Source organism: Porites lutea, chromosome 2 (genome assembly GCF_958299795.1).
Source record: "Porites lutea chromosome 2, jaPorLute2.1, whole genome shotgun sequence".
Lineage (NCBI taxonomy): Eukaryota > Metazoa > Cnidaria > Anthozoa > Scleractinia > Poritidae > Porites > Porites lutea.
The window spans coordinates 2,878,726-2,901,644 of record NC_133202.1 but is presented as its reverse complement, the minus strand read 5'-3'; the positions used below and the strand labels follow the sequence as shown (position 1 = coordinate 2,901,644).

Sequence of the window (22,919 nt, the reverse complement as noted above, 5' to 3'; positions counted from 1 at the left end):
AGGGGCGACCGAGGCAAGGGGAGACCCCGCAGCACTCTGCCATGGTGCCTCCAAGGTGGATGGCGACTGGTAGTGAAATGACCAGTTTGTCAGTTCTTATGAAATGATTGACACAAAAACATTCACACTTGAACAAAACTTGCCTGGTAGACTGCATTGGAGGTAGCGACCTTGAAGTACAGTGAATTCAGCTGTAAATAGACACTGACCCCCTTACCATTGTTACTGGCACCAGTGTCCATTACATACTGAGGTACGTTAGAAGTTAACGAAAGCTCGTCAAATCGTAGCTTTGCACTCAGGGCGAATCCGCTTAGACACTTATCTGGGTCCACTATGCAAGCTGAGCTAGGAAGCTTTCCGATAAGTGATGTTTCGGTACCATCGAAACTTAGACCTCCTGGGATTGGCTGAAGGCTGCCATGGGACAGCAGAGGTGGATCCCCGGGGACTTGGTTGTCATTCATTGCGCAGAGGATCCAGTTAAAGGATGGATTGACTGGCGGAGCTAATAGGAAAAAAATAAAAATAGCATGATGTAAACAGACTCCGCACAGAAACCCAGAGTTTCGAAGGAACGTCAAGTTGATAAGAATGAAGATTCGCTTAAAGTGCCCGACTCAACCCAGTGCCGGATCCAGACCTTAATATAAAAGGGGGGGGGGGAGCGGTCTCCCCCTCCCCCAAATTTTTTCGGCCCTTTGGACCTCAGTTTGGTCCAAACATAAAGGTGGGGCCGGGCCCCCCGGGCCCCTTCCCTGGATCCGCCACTGCAACCTCCCTCCCAGCGTACATTACCAACAAAACAAAATTTCGCTTTCAATTTTCGGGCACTTGTTCTCTTACTTCCGACAAATTTTAACACAATTTTTGATCACACCTAACATAGATAAAGTAAAGACAGGGGAAAAACTACCCATGGAGACGTGGGGTTTAGGGACGAATCATGAGTAACTTACACCCCCCCCCCCCCCCCCCCCCAAATTTCGTTCGCCTCACGGAATCAAATTCGCCTGCCCATTTCGGCCATAAATTCCGACAATTTCAAGGAAAATAAAGGCCTGTTTTTGTTTTTGTCTTTTAAATGTTCATATTGTTGGCGTTAACCTCTTAATTTTACAGGCGTAATTGCCTCCCCCCCCCCCCCCCTCTATAAAGGCAAACAGCATATACAATTTACCTGAAATACTCGACTCCTCTGTTGTTCCATCTGAGGAAACAAAGTATAAAAGAGCAATGTTAATTGCATTTGAGAGACGGGCCTTCAGAAAACCTTTAAGAAAAAAGAAAAACAAACAAACAAACAGGAAAGAAAAACAAGGGAAAGAAATCAAACTTACCGGCTGATATAACAGGTTCTCTCGATGATTGGCCTGAAATTGGTAAATACACGCTATTCAATATCAATAGGTTTGGTGAATAAAATTTAACTCAAGTATATTAAACTGCACGTTTTTTAGCGCTTAATAGCTTTATTTGGTTATCAAACAGAAGCAAACGTTACACAACAGCAGGAGAGAAGATGTGACGAAATAAAAGACCATGTAACAGAGTTCGTACAGATTTTTGGATCCAAAATTCAAGACTTTCTACCATTCTTCAAGACTTTTTCCAGGTCTCGAAAATCGCTGGGAAAATTTCAAGACTTTTTCAGTAGTTCAAGACTCTGTACGAACCGTGATGTGAAGGGCTGTCTGCCTGGTGACATGAATCGCCACTGTTCTGTCGACATTGAGTGTAATTTGGGTTATTGATTCCTTCATTGATTAAAACCTGTTTTGATTTGCATGTTGGTTGTTATGGACTTGCCAATAAAACGAAAATGAGAGAAACGAATGGAAACAAATAAACATGAAGGAATAGGATTGGACACAATTAAACGAAGGGAGTGGAAAGAAAAAGAATGGTTAGAAGTGGAATAAAATGGAATGGCGAAAAAAAAAGCAATGGAGAGAAAGCAAAAAATGACCATACCAACCTTCTCCCGTTACGGTTAGTTTGACTACTTGAAGCGGAGATAAAGAAGGAGTGACTGAAATCTTGTGAAGGCCGTTCAAATACAGAGGCTCTTTACTACCATCGTCTTGTGCATTAAAGATAACCGCGGAAGGTCTGGACACAGCTTTCTTGATCTTGACTACAGCGCCTGAGTTGATCGAGAACCCTTGTGTTGGATAGTGGTCTGAAGATAACAAAGTTAATTTCTTCTTCGAAAGGTTTGTCACCTCTAGGACCATGTAAAATTTCGCTGAGGCTCCTAAACCAAGAGAAAAAGAATATTCATTTATGCATAGTTCAATATTGTTTTTTTACAGTCTTTTGCTTGACGTTGTTTCTGTCATTAAAAAAATTAATAGAACTGTTAGTTTTCAGTAATTGCTTTAGCCTTTGAAAAGGTTCCTTAGGTTGTTTGGCAGAAGGGGAAAGACAAGTAAGAGAGGAGGAGATGTGCAAAGGATTTAACTCTAGCATATTTAATTTCATATTAGCAGTGCCATTTGACGCACGCACAGAAGAGAGAGGACTTCTATTCTTCTTCACGCAAAGTCTAGAGGTAATTATAGTTCCTGCAGGCACGGATTCTGACTTACAGACGTTCAGTCAAAATCCAGCAAAAGAAACTTTGCACCACTGCCGTTCAGACAACTGCGAATGCCAACCACTGGAATCTTAGACCTCTTGTGCTCTGGGAGCCTTTCACGGGCAACCTTCTTTTGCTCGTCAATTAACTTGACGGTTACTTCTACAGTACGAACGTAAGGAGAGATTTAAAGACAATTGTATCAACGTCTAGCAAAGGTAAACTCACCCGATCCATCATAATCGCGATAGAACAAAGCCACGCGGCCCGCCTCTGCAGATGGAATGCACTCGTCAAAAACAGCCAAGGATTTGATAGAAAATTTTGCAAAGTCAGAGCCGAATACATTAGGCACTCGTCCACCGATACAGAGGTTTGTCTGGGCAGCGTTTACTGGTCGGGATGCTTCTGTTTTACCCAGAGCATCTGATGCTTTGAGGACGTCGTTCTCGTACAAGGACAAACCTTCTGATTCACTCCAGGTTCCAATCAGGTAAAACCATTTGTCAAATATAATCGGGGCAGAAGTCTGTGGAGAAAGGATTTCGTGAGAAGGCGAGGGCAAACGCGATATCGGTACACTTTTAAACAATTATGACGAATGTTCCTTAAACAGGGAAATCATATTTGACTTAAACTGACTTGATAATAGCATCGGCCAACTACAAACTTCCAAATTAAGGTTTTGGGGTGGCTAATTTAGGATTGAACACAAGAGCTGCAATGCTTATTGAAATAAAATAGAGATCGGTGGAAAAATGTGGGACGCCTGTTCTTTATATGATCAATCAAGGAGCTTATTACACCTTCATTTTATTTTGCCAAACGTTACACAGTAAACTAAGTAGAACGCGTTCTGGGGTCACTTTAAAAAAACTTTTGCAAGTGTAATTTAAAAGTGTGGCCATAATTTTTGTGGCCAAAATCCAGTGGTTTGACAATTTAAATCAAATCACTTTGGCAATACTGTTGTATGGTATTTTTGCTTATTTAGTAATCTCACGACATAAAAATTTTACTCTTTGGGCCAGTACTAGAAGTGAAGGGTTAAGACTCTAGTTCGTCTTCCACTCGGTATTTGTTACCAAAGACCTCTTACTCCGTAAACTGGTGCTTTTCTGACTTAACCAGGGGAGTCTAATCGGAGCGATACGGATGCGCTAGACTGCCATTTAAAGTTATTCGCTTCTTACCTGCCAGGTCTTCTGCGAAATAGCCAAATTGAAGAAAACCTTGCCATCCTTGACATACAATGACACTCCACGAGTCTGCGAGCTCTGAGCGCCGGTGTCAAGCAAATACCTAGGCTCCTTGTACTCCTTCACTGATTGGTCAAACTTTACAGTCATTCCTAGTGACAACCCCTTGGAACAGAGAGCCGGATCACTAAGGCAGTCTGTCATGGACATGTCAGTTGTAAGGAAGCCTGACTGACCGTCAAGCGACACTCCACCATCACTCGCCTGAATGTTGCCGTGAACGCTGAAGGCCGGGGTTCCTTCGATGAAGCCTTGTGGGGTGATGGTTTTCAGCCGCCAAAAGTAAATACTGGGTACTGCGAGGACAAATGCATGGATAACATTAGTAACGCCCTCCAGGGTGTTTTGTGTGTTATTGTGGGAAGAAGAAGAGGCGAGCGGGCACCATTGAATTAACAACTGCTGCGCTTAGTGGAGGTGGGTGCGCGGAATGTTCAGGGGCTTCCAATTTTGACAAAGCCAGTCCGTAGACAGAGTTGCACCCCATGACTGGTAAACTGCGCCCTCCAGCCATGAGCCCCTTGCCACCTGTCACACTGATTTATCTATTCAGTAGAAGAATAAAGGGGGAGGGGGGGGGGAGGGAAGGGATGGGGGTAAAAGAACGATCCAAAGGCTAAACGAAAAGAGTGGACGCCATGGAAACGTTGTTCTAAGCACATGGAGATGATGCAAGCAAGGCTGACCGCGCTTGAGCCAAACGACAGACCGCTGATCGACAACACGCGCCTGCGTTCCTAGTTGTTAACTAAGTTCAGTAAATTTCATGAAAATGAAGAAATGATCGTCGCAGTGAACGCAATTTATGCAATTGCGTAAAGAAGCCTGAAAAAATTCAGGACTTCAACGGCGTTTGAACCCGTGACCTCGCGATACCAGTGCGATGCTCTACGACTACCAACTGAGCTATGAAGCCACTGACGTTGGGAGCAGGTCAATTGTGGGTTCATATGTTCCCGTGAAAGAAATGAGTGTTAATGATATATGAAATAAATCATATATGAACTGCGGAAATGAAATGAAAATGAAGAAATGAAGAAATGATTTAACTTCATTAAGAATTTTTCCTAGACATATACCTAATTCAAAAAAGGTTGCTTTGTTAATTAGTCGTTGGTAACTGGGCATTGGGCATTTGGGCATACAGAAGAATGCGATGATTTGCTCGAGTCACAACAAAAAAGGAGATTCCCAGAGCACAATTACCAAAGCAACCTTTAGTGAATCAGCTATATTTAACTAAGGACTTTACTACTAACAGTAAAACTCCGTTTACGAGCGAGCCATACAAATTTGGCAGTATTATCGGGGTCAGAAAGCGATTTTTCATGGCTGGTTACATTTCTCGTTTTATTGTAGGAGTGTTGTTATTTAAAAAAAATTGTGAAGAAATGACTATTAATTCATAAAATTGAACAATACGACATTTCACATCCGTTCTTACTTCATAAAAAGTCAACTTAGCAGCATATATACAGCTGACCCAGTTTGACTTACCTGGTGGGCTGTTTACTATAATTCCGCCATCTGGAGCATCTCCTTAAAGCACAAAATAGTTGTAGTTTATTCACTTGAGCAATTATTATATTTCTTCAAACCAATGTAATATAAGGCTCGCAAAACTTAAACAGAAAATTTATGTACAGGAAACATGATACAGCATTAAATCTATTACATTATTACTCAGAGAGGAGAGGGTCACAATGTATCATTGATTTTGAGAGATAATAACCGCCCTCTCTGAACTTTGGATCAGTCTTTGTCAGGATTCTAACAGGATTGTTAAAGTGTTAGTGTTTTCTTGAAGTTTTAGTCGAAGAGACTGAACATGGGACCGCCATTTTAAGTGGTCATCCGAGCCACGCGAAGGACTAGCCGACTGCAGGGCAAAGGCAGTAACTTCTTCCAAAGTTATTTGGAGACTACGAGTACGAGTCCGAACCTTGGGATCTAGCCAAGAAACTCCGGCTCGAAGGACCAGCGCTCTACCAACTTAGCAAACACCGCCCCTGTTGTTAACACAAATTAAATCTATTCAGCTGCACTCAGGAGTAGTTATGTTCTTGGTGAAGTCACTGCACAGAAAATGATTACGAAAATGATGGACAAGACAAATCAGTGTACTTATCCTAACAAAACAATCGAGGCTCTTACCGCCTTTGCCTGTAATTTTTAACGGAATAGGATCTCCGGCCGCTTTTCTTGGTGCAACCACAATACTCGGCTGTCCGTTAACATCTAAAGTCTTCTCCTCTCCTGGGATAACTGCGTGGATAGACAAATCGCTAGGGTCGCTAATTTCCTTTGTGATTATGCTCGTCATCTCGGGTGCCATTCTGAAGCCATCAGGCGGGTCATTATCGCTGGTGGTGAACCTCAGTTCCACCCCAGCATTATTCTCCACTAAGAAAGACAAGTAGAATCTCGAGGCTGGAGACACGTCATCTAAAGAAGAATCACATTGTAACACTGGTTTAGGCCCAGTTGAAATGCCACGCCAAACACGTGCCGAACGTAACTGATGATTTAGGTCCAGCGCTATCAAACGATAATTTTATATAACAAATATTCACCAACGTTACGTCATCAGTTAAATCAGTTTACTTAATGGACTAACTCACGCCAAATATGACAGAGAAGGTAACACAAAGGATATTCTTTAGCATTAACAAAATTCTTTGGCAGTTAATCAGAGTAACTTTGCTCCCTAACTTCCGACATTTTTGACATAAGCAATTTCTTTTGCAATGTAAAACGTACGAAATCCGTGGTCATTGACAAACTACTGACCCAGACTTTTTTGTGGCGAACGATCGGCCAAAGAATGATGGCCAATATGTTGGGTGATGCCTGTTGAGCTCATTACACTGTAAGGGTGATTAGAACGGTATTGCGTCAAAACGGGAGTTGTCTTTATGACATGTTTCTTTAGCAATCTGCATGACCAGCAAACTGTGCCACAACAGACATGAGTCCAAGACAACATACAGGTCAAATGGTTATCACCATTATAAACTCACCCCCAGGCTTCACCATCTTTATGGACACCTCGGTCAAATCCTGCTCATAATCGCTGGGAGTGACAGAGATCTCCCTTTGTCCATTTAATAAGAAAGGTTTGTTAGTTGTGATGCCCCAAACACGGAAATTTACAGGGGAAGGGATTCTAAGTCTTTTCACGAGTCTTTTGCAGGTTTGACCCTTGAGGACGAAGCCGTCAGCTGGTTGACTGTCGCTTGGTGCCAGAACGATGTCCTCTGCTTCCGTGTTGTTTACAAGAAGGTTGATGGTATACAACTTGGCCGGTTGGATTGAAACTACAAAAAGGAAAAACCAAATCAATTCAATCAGAAAAAGAACCAAGAAGGTATTGAATCAGGTGAGCATTTTCCAATAAAGGACCTTCTCATTTTCGGAGGCTTATGGTAGACGTTGGGTCATGTGGGCCCCGTTCCTGCCCCTTCTTCATTAGGGTTATGGTGGAGGAGGGTGGTTGAAAATATGCACTTTCCGCTGACTAAAGAGTGTCTTCATATGACGCAACGACGGCCACAATGAAGGGGGAGTTGAACTCCTTTCTTATGTAAAACGGTTTCTTTTGTTCCAATGAATTTGCCCAGATGCTGGCGACGTGAGTGAAAACACTCTATTCCCGATGGTATCAGTAATTAGTTTTTCTCCCCACATTTTTTTGTTATCCTGTCTTCGATGTTTGAAATATCCCCATGGGAATTATAGTGTCATCCACAGAGAGAGAACTTGAAACACCCCTACAATCTAAGTACATGTATGAATCATACCAGCCACATGTAAACTAAGGCGGAAGCGATATGTTGAAACAACTCACCATCTCTGCTATAATACTTGGCCACGGAATACACGGCTGGTGCTTCCAAGTAACTGTTGAACATCACAAAAGACGCGATGTAAAAGTTTGCAAAAACCTGTCCGGCCCCTCCAACATTGCGTCCAATGAAGAAGTTCTCGTGTTGTGTCCAGTCCTTCATGTTCTGTACACCCACTCCTCCCTTGTCTTGTGCTAGTTGCTTGCCATTAATGTACATGGTGAGGCCATACTTCATACGCCACGTGGCAACTAGGTAGAACCACTGATCTGTGATGGCGTCTGTCTCCGCCTGGGGAAAGTTTAGAGACCGATTATAATTTGGCACTCGTTATAACTTTTCTAACCTACTCTAGCCTGCGTGGCAGGCGTTCGAAAGGGAAGGTGAAGGGAATTAGGGCGCGAGACCACGCGTGAGGGAAATTTCCCTTTCCCATCTCTTTCAAACGCCTGCCACGCAGGCTAAACCTACTCTTGTGGATCAAATGAACCAAATGAACCAACTGAAACAAAAGATAGTATGATAACCCGCACGAATCTCAAAAACGCCTGACTTTCGGCAACATTCGGCAACGAGCTGACATAGTTCTTTGGTAGAAAAGAAAATGGTTCTCATTGCAATGGTGCTCCTTTGGCCAAACCAGAAAGAAAAACAAGCAAGCAAAAAACAAATAAATAAAACAAACAAACAATGTTCTCAAGGAAAACTGCCCTTGTCTTTTTGTGATTATCCGTACACATGCATCCAAATAAGTTTACTATTGAAAGAAGCAGTTCTCTGGAGTAACATATAACCCACATAAAGGAAACAAAACAGACAAGCAAAACAGGTGTATTGTTATCACCAAAAGTCATATTTTTTTCAAAATTTTAATACGCCAATCTAATGTTGCACAAGCAGGCAGCGAGAATGAAAAAAGAATAACTGAGTTAAGATAAAATTACCTTCCAACGAGTATTGTAGGTTGCCAACTCCATGACCATCTTCTTATTTAACAGATACAATGATACTCCAGGCGAATTGACGCTCTTTTCTCCTGTATCCAAAATGTACCTGATGTCGCTATACTGCAGAACGGCAGACGGGAATTTCAACTTCATGGCAAATGTGAATCCATCCAAGAAGCGTCCAGGGTTTGCCAGCGCATTCTGGCTGCTCAGATGAGAGCTGAGATAACCAGTGGAGCCATCCAGTAGGAGCCCTCCTTCTACTGTTTCACAGTTGCCAGTCACTTTAAGACTGGTCTTACCGAGAATGAAACCGTTTGATATGACAAAGAACGACCAGTATTCGCTTGGGGAAAGTGGTGGCATTGCTGAAAAGAGAAAAGAAAAAAAAAAGAGCATAGTGTTGCAAAACTGGAATTGCCTCCAAGTTCGCGCGCTGTCAACAATTAAGATCTCTCCTAACAGACAACCCACCCTATCCAGGAAAGGTTGACTACACCACCGGGGTCTACGTCACCGGCTCTTTTCGAACAGTGTTGAAGTGAAAGTGCTGTGACACGGGTCCTACGGTTTTTCTTCCTTATCCGAGAAAACTAGAAAGTCTAACCATTTGCAGATGTCACTACAAAGGCAGCACTTCCGTCTCAGTTATTTACGACCGTGAGTGTTAGTCCGGCCGTGGGTTGAACCCGTGACCTCCCAGTCAGCAGACCAGCGCTCTCCCAACTGAGCTGACAGGCGGCGGTTGAAAACCTTTTCCCGTCTTGTCTCTGAGCGAGCAAGAGCTTACGACCACATCAGCTCTGCTGTACTTTTCAATCGTGTATAAATAAATGCCATTATTTTTGGAAATGTTGAACGCTACTACGCGTTCATATTGGATCCACTATGTCTTCGCGTTCTCTTATATAATGAGAAATCACTTAGCGGCTGGTACTTCGACAAACAAGTTAATTGTGTTTCTCTCGAGTATTTACGCTTTCTTTGAGACAAGTTTCCAAATGTTAAATAATCAATGAAGTTCACGAACGTTCATTGTAGAGGAAATTGGGAGAGGGTCCGTGGTTGCTCCCTAAGAAATAGCTATGGGTATATGCAGCTCATGGAGTCGTAGTTTTAGGAGTCTCGATTATGCTGAACCTACTCTCTTTGATCGCATTTTATGCCCTTCCCTTAACAGACTCTGATTTAGCAACAGAACGGGAATGTCAGTTGACGACGGAAAAAGCGCGGGAAAAGGACTAATCGCGACTTCCGGTGCCCAATTTGCCGCTCTGCCATTGCTCAAACCAGTTGTTTGATTTGCGCACGCCGTCGTAAACTGAGGTTCCCGTTCTGTTGCTAACTCAGCCATCTCATTTACAAGGTCACGCACAGTGTGAAATACACTTACCTGGTCTCTCTCCAGTACCATCTGTTTAAAGGAGATAAAAAAAGAACTTAATTTAATTTGAAAATGTGCGCAACGAGACTATTTGCTCATGCATAGGCTGTCAGTAATGTAATATTTTAAATTACTGATTTGTAGGTTTTTCGCTTTTCGCTTGAATTGTGCTCTCGTGTGTCAATTGACTGCTTATTACACATGCAGGAATATAGAATATATAAATGATTCAATTTTCAAACTTTGTTCAACTAAATGATTCAAACTTTAAAATGTATAAGGGTACGCTTCATCCGGCTTAATTACGACATCATGGTTCGCGAGATGTAACCGAGATGTAACCGAAAGGTAACCGACAAAGGGTCGGTTATTTAAACAAAGTCTAACTTAGACCGCGGTTTAAGAAATCTTTGGACCTCCAGATCTCTTCTTTCGTGGGTCAAATTAAGAAGATAAATGCTTTTCTAGTCTACACTATATGCTTTAATAAAGCTGTTCACTACAAATGGCGCTTAGATAAAAGCGTTCGGCAAACTGAAAAGAACGCGGTTTTGTTAAACACAATGGTTAAAGTCCGGGCCCAAAGAGTCTAAAACCCACCTGATATTACTAAGGGCATCACCACCTGTTTGTCACTCGGCGAAACACTCACAGAGTCCATGCCATTAATTTGCATTCGCCTCTCGGTGTCCGACTCCACAGCCACAAATTTAATTGCTCTCATTTGTCTGGTGACTTTGTTGATGGTCATCATGCTGCTTGGTTCGATGTTTTCACCATTTAGTGGTCTGGCGTCGTTAGACACCAGCGTGACTCTCACGCCGGCGTTGTTGGTTATTTGCAACAGGAAAGAGAACCGCTGGGATCCTGGGATAACTGGCGGTACATCTGGACAAAATATCAAGTGGCAATCAATAAAAATGGTGAAGACCTACTACCAGCCAAGGAAGCCTACAAGCCTTAGCTTTCTCCCGGTTCTCTAGCGAGTTCAGCACTAACGAATATTGCCGCTCCCTCTGCCCGGAAAACATGCTACCAGTATTTCGCCATAGGATTACCCCCAGTAATATGTCGCCGGTACCCATTTTTTTCACATCGGCGAAATAAGACAAGTTTTTACCTACCAAACCTTTCTGGAAATTGTGATCGTAAATGGAAAATGCTATGATGTAACTGTAACATAATGTTTTGAGAATTGAGACACCCCCAAAAAATGATGAGTTCGCTCAGCACATTAAATTCACAATGACTAAAGTGATAGACACTGGGAAATATCTGAAGCCGTTGGGTCGAGTTAGCCGTCATGTTAATAACCAAGCTTATGAGGCGAGGTTCCATTTGCTCTCACTGATTATTAAAAATACTCCTAATTTCCAAGAACAATAAGAGAGTGGAAAATTCTGCCAATAATGAGACTGTTAACGCCGCTTCTTTGAAGGCATTTACAAACTGCCTTTAATTTATGATATTATCTGGCTACTTTTATTTATTTATTTATTTATTTATTTATTTATTTATTTATTTATTTATCTATTGACCGCTGGCCAATTTGCAAGAATCATCAGATTGCTGGAGGCAATTTAATAACAGATAGATAAATAGATAGCACGTTTGAGCAAAGCGGATGTAATTACATACGGTGAACAGGGGTAACCCCGCTGTCTAGGGGACACTATCGGAAAAAAAGTTCTGATTTTTTGAGCGATTTTCCCCTTAACGAGATATTGAAATGATTACCAATACCTGTGTCACCCTTGCTTCTCAAGTTAAGTTTTGTTAAGTCTTTATACCAAAATGACAGCCATCATGAGCACAACTTGTACATGATGCTGTTATGTGTTTTACACGCCCTTTTTTGAGCCTGTCGATGAAATTCTGAAACATCAACGTTCAGATGAAGGTAAAGCTCTTACAAAAGCTACATGTACTTTAAGGGAAATTTGCCATGGCCGTTTTAAAAGCTGCTGACTAACTTACATTTGTCAGTGATGTTGACCACTTTCCAAACTCCCATTTTTTCTACTGGGATGACAATTAAACTGGGTTGATTGTTCAGCACACAGGAGTGATCAGAAGCTTTGGCCCAGAAAGTCACGGGATCCATGTTGGTAACGTTCTTCGTAATTTGCACGATGGTTCGTGGTTTGATCACAAATCCTGCCGAGGGGCTCTTGTCGCTTGTTGTGATCTGAACATTCTGAGTTCCGTAGTTTGCGAAACGTATGCTTAGGTAGAATAATTTAACCGCGGAGGCTGAAAACACAAACATACTAAAGCTTAATGTGAATATCAATGTGAGTGGATGACAAACGGCTTCCTAAAGGGATTATTTACAACGACGGCATTCCCGACGTTCGTAAAGGTTTCGAGCATGTCATCGACAAAAACTCGTTTTGATTCTAAATAACACTGCTCCTTTTAAGAATTGACAAGAGAAGCTTAACAGTCAAAACAAAAGACACAAAAGCCATACAACATGCCACCATACGATGGTCGCGAAACCCGTCATACTTCTCTGTTATCCGTTTTCGAGTGCTTTTTAGGACTTGATCGGGCACATTGTTCAATAGCATTCCTATCATTCTGAGTTACCCGTTTGGGGGGGGGGGGGGGGGGTGGGGGGTGGGGGGATCAAAACAACGAGAAGAACAGATTGTGGACGGTCAGGGTGCTTATAAGCTGCAACACCACTCTTTCCATTTTGATTTGCGGCTTGCAGAACTGCAAGTAGTCTTCTGTACTTCATATGGTGCAACCAAATCACTTTCGGCGCTCACTTAGACGTCTAACAACAACATAAAAAAGAAATATAACTTCAAAGAACGCCTTTCACCTGAAGAATTTACTAACCATATTTTGTCACTGTGAGAGTTATCGGAGAACTTGTATCTTTGGTCAGGATCGGTTTCAGCTCTACCATTGGTTTGGAGTTGATGAAAAACGTCTTGCTGCTGTCATTCTTGAGGCAAGTTGTGAAACGGACTGGTAATGGCGATCGGATCTTCTTTGTGATAACCACGATACGTTTTTTACCGATAACAAAACCACCTTTAGGATCTCCGTCTGAGGTTATCAGTAAAATATCATCGTCGGCCATGTTGACGACTCGCAGCACGAGATAATACCACTGGTTGGAAACTGCGAAAAAAAAGAAAGAACGAAAGTTAGTAGCGGGTAACAGATACATTTTATATTCTGGCTCCATCAAGTGGTACATAAACCACACGATCCATAATCCCTCGATTCGCTCTACAGAAGGTTACTACAGTGGCAAATTGACCATACCAACTCCGTTGATAAGACTTTGTGTTTCACTTTCACACCAACAGAGGCAGTTTCTTTTGAAAGTAACCTCTTCGTATTTTATGGTACAGTAAAAGCTCTCGTAAGTGGATAATGTCCGACGGAAAGCCAAAAGTGAAAACGTATTAATACGAACTTAGTAAGCGCACACTAGCGGTATAAGGGATCGGTGGACACAAGGAGAACGCCTACATGCAGAAAAACTCAAACTTGTGATAGTCATCATGGACCTATTGCTTTTTAAAACTGGTCAACTTGAATTAATCAGTGAATTAATTGGACATATACCGGTTAAATCCTCTAGTGCAAAAGCAGCTATCCGCGATAAAGACAAAAATCATGCACGGCAAAAATGTCCATGACCACTTACGGTTACGTGTTTTGTTGAGTTTTCAGTTCACAAGGGAGTTACAGTCAAGGCAGGTCAAACGTACCCCCCAAGATTCTATTGATGAATTGATTATTCGAAAGTTGAATCCGTTGCTATTTGTAGATTTCAGATTGATCTTGCGTGCGTAATGAGCTGTGAATTCACACGCAAGGCAGTTATGAAATTTCTATCAGCTCAGTTTCCTGAATTTGATGTAAAAGTCTTCTAAGAAACTTAATCCATTCAAAGATTTTCAATCTGACCAAATACAGAGAAGTTCTCGTAAAATATTCACTACTCATTACGCATGCAGCAATGCCGCTTTGAATTTGACACCAGTTACGGGAACGACTAACGGACTCATTTTTCAAATAATCAATTCATTAATGGATTCTTGGGGAGTAAGCTTCACCTGGCTTGACTGTAAACGGTCTAACTAACTGCAAAAGTCTGACAACAATAGTAATCCAGCTAAGCCAGTGTGACTTACTTGGTTTGCCAATGATCAAGTTGACGGGAATCACGTTTTTATTTCGGACGGGTCTTAAAGTTATAAGCTGCGATCCATTGATCAAGAGGAACTCCTTTCTGGTCTCGGCATCAACAACGGCAAACTGCAATGCTGGGACACTGGGTTCCACCACTGGAACATCCTTTGTGATCACTGCAATAACATTGGCATTGATTGGCATGCCGCTGGCAGGGTCGTTATCTCCTGGTATAAGAATAACCTTTTTGCCAGACAAATTGGTGATCTTCATCTTTATGAAATAGTCCACTAATGGCTGCTTGGACACAACTGAAAACAACAAAACCAGCTAGTTAAAAACATGGAAATCGACTCTGCAGTCGAGTTATAACATCACACGAGACTGGAAGTAAGTTTTTATGTCAGCATTGTGCAGAAAGTCATGTGCGGTGTTGACACGGCATAGGTGCTAAGATTACAAGATTACAAGAGTTGCAAAGGAAGCGTTACAGGAAGGAAGTTACACGAACGTCCTACAACAGGCTTTCTATACAAAGAAGTTGAAGACCGACATTGACATCAACACCATCATCATCGTCACTATCACCATCATCATCATCATCATCATCATCATCATCATCATCATATCTTGCATCTCTCAGCAGGCGAATATTGTGCAATCTTCTGATAAACAACTCTATTTACTATTGCTATAAAAGCTCGGCCTACCTATTAACACTTTTCCGACCATTCCACATCTTAACTTTGATAGACCTTTTTTTCAAGGAAAAGGGCCTCTTATTTTAAAACAAAGTCACTTCATTTTCAACTTCTACTCACTGTTCCTCCAGAAGAAACCAAAAACCTTGTTGACCAACCCCTGTGAGAGAAACTGCTTAAAGACGGCAAGAGATGACACGTAAACTAAACCACACATTTTCTCCGGTGCCTGGGCAAGTCCACGTCCAACAGCAAAATTAGGCTTAGCATTGTACACAGACGTGGGCGCAGCATTGCTCTGAGGTGCTGCAATGCTTCCTTTCAGGTTACTGTTGCCATATATCTGTAGACCGGTTTTTGGATGCCAGGTGAGAAGAACATAGCACCAGAAATCGAAGGCAGCTGGAATTTTCACCTGGGAAAAGAATCGTTATAAAATACTGATCAAGGCTGTTATTAACGACTGCATTGCTCGATGGAGGATGGGTACTTGGAGAAAACAGTGGCCTCCACTTTTGGTAGTCAGCCCCTGGACTTACCAATGCGTCCATACCTGGCACAACCCCAAAAACTACCATACCCGCACGCAAACATGCACCCGTCACACTGAAATATCGATGGGAAAACAAAGGCGACAGGTTAGGGAAAGAAAACCGGATCAATAAACCTCTCAGAGAACAAGAGACTAACAAGGGCGGCGTCAGCCTTGCAAGAGGATTCAGTTCTTCTCTAATGGCACCCTTTTTGCATCCATGCTTCTTTTTAACATTCATTTTTTGTGCAAATAAAGTTTCTATGAATATGAATATGATTGAATTAAGGTCTCCGTCATTGAGTAAGATTCAACAGAAGCCTGAACACCCAGTTGGGTGGTTTACCATTGTAACATTTTGTAAATACATGCCTCTTACTTTCAAACTTTCAAACACCTGAATCAAGTTCACTGAGTAATAAAAATAGGCGAAAATATTTTATGAGGACGAAAGCTGAGCTACGAGAAGAGGGAGGCGTTCAGCACTGCAGGGAGAACAAGTTTCCTTTCTTTCCTGTTTTCTTTTTCCAATTTTTTTTCTCTAAAATGCCTCATAATATGGGCGTGCATAGTGTCTCGATGCTAAGTAAAGCACTCTCGTGACGCAGGCTGCCTTTATTATGGTAATCCACTGAACTCCTTGAGAAGAATTGATACTAAACCACCACTTAAATGAACCAATCAAGTAATAGGTTGTAGAAATAGTCTTTACATGGGTCATTAATGCTAGCTCATTTTTCTTTTTAATTTGAACCTTTTTACCTGCCAAGTTCCTCTTGAGGACGTCACCTGGGCTACCAGTATGCCTCCCTCGACATAGAGCGAGACGCCTTGGGCCTTGGCTCCAGGACCGGTGTCCAGAATATACCTGGGCGTTTTACAAAACTTCACAGACAAGTCTAAGCGAATCTTGATCCCAATAGCAAAGCCCGTCTGACAAATGTCTGGGTTTAAGAGGCAGTCTTGAGTGGAAATTGTGGTAGAAAGCCAAGTTGTGTTGAACAATCGGAAGCCCATGTTCAAAAGGGTTGCTTTCCCGTTGATAACGAATGGGGGACTGCCTACTATCTGATTCTTTATGATGGACAAGAAATACCAGTAGTAACTTGCAGGGACGGGCGGCTCTGAAGAAAGAACACACAAAACAGTCAGGGAAAACATAAAACTTACATTGACAGGAATCAACCAAAAAAACGTAGTCCAACAGTCACTGCATGGTGTCAACCTTTCGGTGAGATACAAGGGCTGGGCTATGCTCTGTCAGCACCCGGTGCCGCTTGGTGCCTTACGTTTGTTCTTGGTTTGCTTGGAAATCGCACACTGGATTTCACAGGTCAGAGCATTAAGCTAACTAGGAGTTTCCTTAGTGCATGGCCTTGGAAACGATCATGTGGAAATCATTTATTACTGTGGTGAGCGTTAAGAAATGAGACCTTGTTCGAATAAGCCCCTTATTCGATTGTTTGGCAGAAGGAGTCGGCACTTTTTGGGGATGGGGTGGTGCTAAAAACGTCTTTTCAAAAACAGGTGACTGTACAGTACAGATAAGTGAATGATAGATATTTTACTGATTGGCGATACTGACACAATGGGATAGTTGACTGACGCGGTAGCTGTGAGGGGGCAAAATGAACTAAAATTCCCTGTCACCTATTGCACTCACCTTTCGGTCCTGGACCTGTTGGAGTGACAGCTGTCGGCCTTAATCCTGACGAATCAAAAAAATCTCACATTTAATGATTGATACTGTATAAGTTATTCAAAGCATTATTAATTGCCTTAACGCTCAGGACATCTGGAGTTCGACTTTAGATGCTCCAAACCAAGCATGTCATGGGTCTTTCGGCAGCTTAGAGGTCTTGTGTTAGGTTCGCCCAAGGGTCGTGACATGAAATTTTTGGATCATTACACGTTTCCTGGGAAACTGCCCACCTACCCCTCCCCTAAGCCAACATTTTGCCCTAAGTGAGAAGTAAGTATTAATGTTGGCTTAGGGGAGGGGTAGGTGGGCAGTTTGCCAATATTTCCTTCAGTCAGTGGTTTTCAAAATACATGAATGTTCCAATATTTGAATTCATTAGTAAAAGCGATTAAGTTTGAAAAGAACGCGAATACATTTTTGTAGTAAAGTTTTCATCGTCGCAGTCGTCGTTTTTAAGGTTCGTATTATTGGGTTGACGCGCTAAAGGGGTGGGGGGAGGGGGAACGTTGCGTGTTGACGCAAATAACGGCAGCGTAAGGGGTTTCCACAGCACGGTAAATTTCAGCAACACCAACCTGTACATCTGGTTTGACATTCTATTCCTGTAGCGTACAAGTTTTCATTGCCAAGGCAACCTCCAAACTTGAAGGGTCTGCATTGTTTAAGATTGGCGTCAAAGTAGTATCTCACTTCTGCATTAATACACTGATCAGAATTCCACAAATTTTGGCATACATTTGGCTCTGAAAAAGGAAAACAAAACGAAGAATAAATTCCTAGTGACTAGACCCTTCCTGGGTATTTAATCGAAACTAGTTATATCCGCCAAACTAATGTATTTAATGCATTGACGTGGACTCTCTTACAGTATCCTAAAAATATCGATATATAGTCGAGAGAAAATGTTAAGATTATTGATGAATGATCACCAAAGGGAAAATGCTCTGATCTATCAAATTCTCTCAACCTTTTCTTTAAGGAATGTATGGAGATCAATGTGGAGAATTTGTTTGGGGATAATGAGGTTTAAAGAATAAAATGGGTCCTTATGATACGGGTAGGACTATACAAGTAACTTACCACAAACTTGCTCGCAGTTTTTTCTTGAATAGAAATGGGACAAGTTCCTGTAGCTGCAGTGACCCAAGACCTCCTTTAAGAAGCTAATACATGGGGAGCTCTGCTCATTAACGGAGGCTTTGTTTACTTCCTGTTGAACGTCAATTTGACAGGGTCCTTCTGGCTTTCCAGTGTTGCATTGGGATACTGTCATAAGACATCAAAACATGACAAAAAGAAATCAGGTACCTCTTAGTCTTACCCGAGATTTTCGCAATCAAGAAGTTATTGACTATTAGTGAGATTTTCAAGGGAACATTCAGTGCAATATGTTCTGATTCTTTTATGTAAAGTTACAGTGAACGCTGAAATTATCAAATAATTGAGGGCATTGCTCAGCTCCCTTGCAGCGCTGTTTGTGGCGTCACGTGGGAAGAAGCAATGCGACAGCGTGACAAGCAAAAGAAGAATTTTAACTTGACATTTGCGCACTCAAGAAGTCATCGCTTCCGACTGGCCGTGCGTTTTTCAAGGAAACATTTAGTGAAATACTTTCTGAATTTCCTTTCTTAAAACTTACGCTAAACGCTGAAATTGCCGTCTTCTACGAAGCATTCATTGTGTCGTCACGCAAGGTTTCACCTCACGTGGGAAGAAGTACTGCGTGACAAGTAAAACAAGAGCTGCGTAGGAGACTGGCGCATTGCATTATTGTCCCAAGGACGTTTTTTGATCATTGAAGTTTTCCTGTCTTACCTATGCCACAGTAAGGTCCTGAATAACCGGGAGCGCAGCGACACTGACTATTAACACAGGTGCCACCATTAAGACAGTCTGGTTTGCATGTAGCTGAAAAATAACAAAGCCAATCAAGTGTCAGTTTTCAGAAGTATATTTTCCGATCTTAAGGAGATAAGTCAGCGATATTTCATGACGCTTAGAAGATGCCCTTAAATCGCGCTGCACGAAAAAGAGGATGTGTTGAGATAAAGCGCCGCTGAACCCAGGCAACGAAACGTTAATAGGACATGATGACGTCATTTACTACTGCCAACAGAATCCTTCAGGATTTTGGTTGCTTGTGCAAACCAGGGCTTTTGTTATTTAAACCTCGCTGGGATAATCAAATATAAATACGGGAGAGAAAACGAAAAGGATTCTATGGTCGTCGTAGTAAAATGACGCCATCGTAAAAAAATGGCCAAATCAAAGGAGTTTAAAAATGGCGCTCTTATGGTATGCAAATTAAAACAGTATGCTTCTCTTCAAGTGAAACTTCCACACAGATAATGACTTGTTTGCGTGAATAGGGCTATAAAGAGCTCCACTCTTTAGAAATATTATGCCGCTGGTATATAACCTGTTGGTACTTACAAATTTCACACCACTGTCCGGAATACCCCGGTTGGCATTGGCACTTGTTTGGACCAATGCATTTTCCACCATTTTGACAGAATTTCTGGCAAACAGCTGTAGAAATAAACAAAGCAAGTGACCGATCATATGCCAGTAATTTATTATATAAAACACTAAACTCAGCTGTGATTTTGTTATTTCCTGTTCCAAGACCCTGACGCATGGAATTTCCAAGGGCGCAAAATAATAAACGCCGCCACGCGTCCTTTAGGATGCTAAGATCAATCGAGCGACCTGAAGATGATTTTGAAGAAGTGTCCTGTTTGTGATTATCAATTTGTACTAAAACGTATTTTATGACAAGAGAGTAATATTATCTGCGGTTAAAAAAAGATCCAGAATTAATTTCTGAACGAATAAACAGAGGGATTCCCACGAAAATATCCCAATAAAAACATCGGTTTTTCGACGGGACTCATGACTTTTCATGAAATGAGTTCCACGATTCAGCATAGCAATTTGTAACAAAATCACTGCACTCAGCGCCAATAGCGGAAGTGTATACTCACGTTGGCCACAAGATATATTCCTGTACCCGGGCGGGCATTGACACTGGTTGGGTTTAACGCATGTTCCACCGTTTTGACAAGGGATCTTACAAATGGCTGCATGAGATAAGAAAACAGTGGGTTATACACATCTACTGTAATTCTTATGTCTCAAAACCGGGGTAATTAATGGTCTGTATAATCTTAGATCTACACACCAGAACGCACTACCTAACATAAGACATTAACGGACTCGAGATATTGTAAACTTTCTTTTCTCTGAAGTGCCTCGTAGTGGTAGTCCTTTCTAGATTAGACATCGTTACCTCTCCTAGTGTTATAAACATTAGCTTAACTTTATTATGTGGAAGGAAACTATTGCTAAATTTATCGTGTACTCGATCTCTTTTCTATAGGCAAGGACTTGTGTGGATTTTAAATCGCCCGAACTAAGAGTATTGTTTAGGATAGCAAGTTGTACCTAAAACTGAAAAGTTTTCAATTAAGCTCGTTGTGACAACGGCGTTTAGATAAACCTATGAGAAGTCAAACAAATAATAGTAAAAGTTCGGAAATTGTCCTTAAACCTTCTTACCCGTTTGACAGTAGTTTCCTTCATAAAGCCCTTGACTACACTGACACTTGGAATTTACACAAGTGCCACCATTTTGACAAGCTGGTACACAAACGCCTAGAAAAGTAATACATAACATGAGCTTAAGTAAACACAAAACTACAGCACCACACAATCCTAATCTAGTCCTCGGAAAGCGAGATCGCCTGTGTTGCATTGTTCGTCGCCATGCGTTTTTTTGCATACAGGATTTTCCGGCGGGGAGTTTATTACTCTCTAAGGGTAACTACTTATTGCGGAATCTCTATTTTGTCAAGAGCTAGAACTCCCCGAAAACACCATCAGTGGAAGCAACAATAAGATTTTAAAATTGTTAGTTCCTTCAAAACGTGCAAACTACGAGCACCACGTGAAAGTACCATTGAAGATATCAGCATTTCATCCACGGACTGACGAATTGGAACCACTCTGTACGTGACTATAAAATATTTCCATGTGAAAGTATTGCTGAAGATGTTTCATTTGTAGGGTATCAATGTTGGATTCCATCCACAGATTCAGGAGTTAAAAACTATGTCACATGTCTCTACTACAGTGACGGAGGGCATAAATGTGATATATTTATATACCCTTTTCACACACATGACGTCCCGGCGGCCATCTTGGTGTCCCAAACCAATCCTGTGGGAGTTGAACTCTTTTCGTATGTAAACGCTTTCTTTTGTCGCAAAGCTGCGTGCCACTCACGCTCTATAAAACGCTCTATAAAATTTCAACAACAGTGTTACTTACTTGGACAAGGTTGGACATTACAGCTTTGGGTCTCAATCTCTGGACCAAGTCCTTGATCAAGACAGGATTTCCCGCCGTTCTGAGGTGGGGGATTAGTGCAGGAACGATGACGTGTTTGGGTTCCTCCTCCACAAGTTGCTGTGCATTCTGACCACTGACTCCACTCGGTGTATTTTCCATCAACTATCAAAGAAACCGTTTGTCTAGATGAGTAAACACAAGCCTGGAAAAGAGGCTGAACCATACAAAAGAATAACCCATGTGCAATTGTCAAAAGAGTGACTTTAAAAAAATGTGGACAAGATGTGAGAAGTTGGTGACAGGCATCTTTTGTTAGTCCGTTTTAAAGAAAGTAGGTTAAGACATAAACTGTCTTACATATTTTGTATCCCTGAAAAACGAACACTTCTCTAATAAGGGCTATTGGCTATGAATTTAGTGTCAGTGCTTGGTAGTAAATTACTGGAGGACATCATGGGTGACAACAATTGTATACACTTATTTCGAACAGGTTAAACCGTTAGGAGCCTGCAGGTAACGAATGTGAGACAGACACCACGCGATCACTTGTTTCCAAACCAAAGTGCTTAAGGCAAAATTACGTATCAAATTGTATCAAAGTATCAAATCACTCATTTTAGATCAATAGGCAATGTATAATTTTAAAACTGTTACCTTTCACTCCTGGGCAAGCTTGTTGGTTGCAGACCTTACTTTCCAGGTTCCCCCCAATTGCAGAGCAGTCTGTACCACCATTGAGCGGTTCAGGGTTTGTGCAGTTTCTTGTCCTTACTTGATTACCACCTCCGCAAGTCACTGGACACGGAGACCACTGACTCCATTCATTATAACCTCCTGGAACTGCAAAATGAAGAAGAAATTACGGTCTGATTCACTGCGCATTTTGGGGAGTATACAGGTCAATGTTTACCAATCGAAGCCTTGATATTTTTCTTTTGGAAAGACTAGGATTTCAGAAGGCGAAATGACCAATTCCGAAAAATAAATTTGATGTTAAAAATATTCGGAAGAGTGTCTAGTCCACAGCACAGTTGTTAAAGTCCTATGGTTATGAAGCCGGTCGGGGCAGACTTCCTTGTTATACGTTTTTTATATTTTTTATTGCATACCTGGATAGGGACACATGGGGTCGGGTTTTCCACCAGCTGGAGCTATAAAGAGAAAAAGGAAGTGAAGAAAAAATTAAATGAACAATATCAAACAACATTGAAGAATGCTGTTAACAGAAAGTAACTGAAGTGGGAACTTGATATGACAGAGTGCCAAGGGAACTGGGGAAAAAGCACAATATGTGCTACATGTATGTCGGGATTCTGTTTCACTATACTCCAAAAATACCGCTCATTATATCAAAAGATTTGAAACTCGTTGTGTAGAAAATAAATAATCCACCAAGCGAAACACTAAACTTTAGGTTACTTTCTATGTAAGGTTGCTAATACATCACTGAAAACAAA

The 22,919-nt window shown here is 41.7% G+C and overlaps 1 protein-coding gene across 1 annotated transcript in view; it reads right to left on the bottom strand.

The window, feature by feature from the left end:
* The window catches only part of LOC140927412 (uncharacterized), a 72,197-nt gene that overhangs the window by 36,426 nt on the left and 12,852 nt on the right, over positions 1 to 22,919 (bottom strand). Inside the window, exons 19-46 of the mRNA XM_073377055.1 lie at positions 22,572 to 22,613; positions 22,117 to 22,302; positions 21,442 to 21,624; positions 20,671 to 20,766; positions 20,097 to 20,192; positions 19,546 to 19,641; positions 18,928 to 19,020; positions 18,193 to 18,378; positions 17,688 to 17,855; positions 17,074 to 17,118; positions 16,173 to 16,534; positions 14,999 to 15,293; positions 14,180 to 14,488; positions 12,867 to 13,154; positions 11,994 to 12,269; positions 10,617 to 10,904; positions 10,026 to 10,046; positions 8,630 to 9,000; positions 7,688 to 7,976; positions 6,861 to 7,157; positions 5,995 to 6,285; positions 5,338 to 5,379; positions 3,775 to 4,136; positions 2,810 to 3,110; positions 1,979 to 2,257; positions 1,341 to 1,373; positions 1,181 to 1,210; positions 144 to 508 (exon numbers count right to left, since the gene is read on the bottom strand). Coding sequence (XP_073233156.1) covers positions 144 to 508; positions 1,181 to 1,210; positions 1,341 to 1,373; positions 1,979 to 2,257; positions 2,810 to 3,110; positions 3,775 to 4,136; positions 5,338 to 5,379; positions 5,995 to 6,285; positions 6,861 to 7,157; positions 7,688 to 7,976; positions 8,630 to 9,000; positions 10,026 to 10,046; positions 10,617 to 10,904; positions 11,994 to 12,269; positions 12,867 to 13,154; positions 14,180 to 14,488; positions 14,999 to 15,293; positions 16,173 to 16,534; positions 17,074 to 17,118; positions 17,688 to 17,855; positions 18,193 to 18,378; positions 18,928 to 19,020; positions 19,546 to 19,641; positions 20,097 to 20,192; positions 20,671 to 20,766; positions 21,442 to 21,624; positions 22,117 to 22,302; positions 22,572 to 22,613 — 5,690 coding nt within the window. The remainder of the gene's footprint in view (positions 1 to 143; positions 509 to 1,180; positions 1,211 to 1,340; positions 1,374 to 1,978; positions 2,258 to 2,809; positions 3,111 to 3,774; positions 4,137 to 5,337; positions 5,380 to 5,994; positions 6,286 to 6,860; positions 7,158 to 7,687; positions 7,977 to 8,629; positions 9,001 to 10,025; positions 10,047 to 10,616; positions 10,905 to 11,993; positions 12,270 to 12,866; positions 13,155 to 14,179; positions 14,489 to 14,998; positions 15,294 to 16,172; positions 16,535 to 17,073; positions 17,119 to 17,687; positions 17,856 to 18,192; positions 18,379 to 18,927; positions 19,021 to 19,545; positions 19,642 to 20,096; positions 20,193 to 20,670; positions 20,767 to 21,441; positions 21,625 to 22,116; positions 22,303 to 22,571; positions 22,614 to 22,919) is intronic.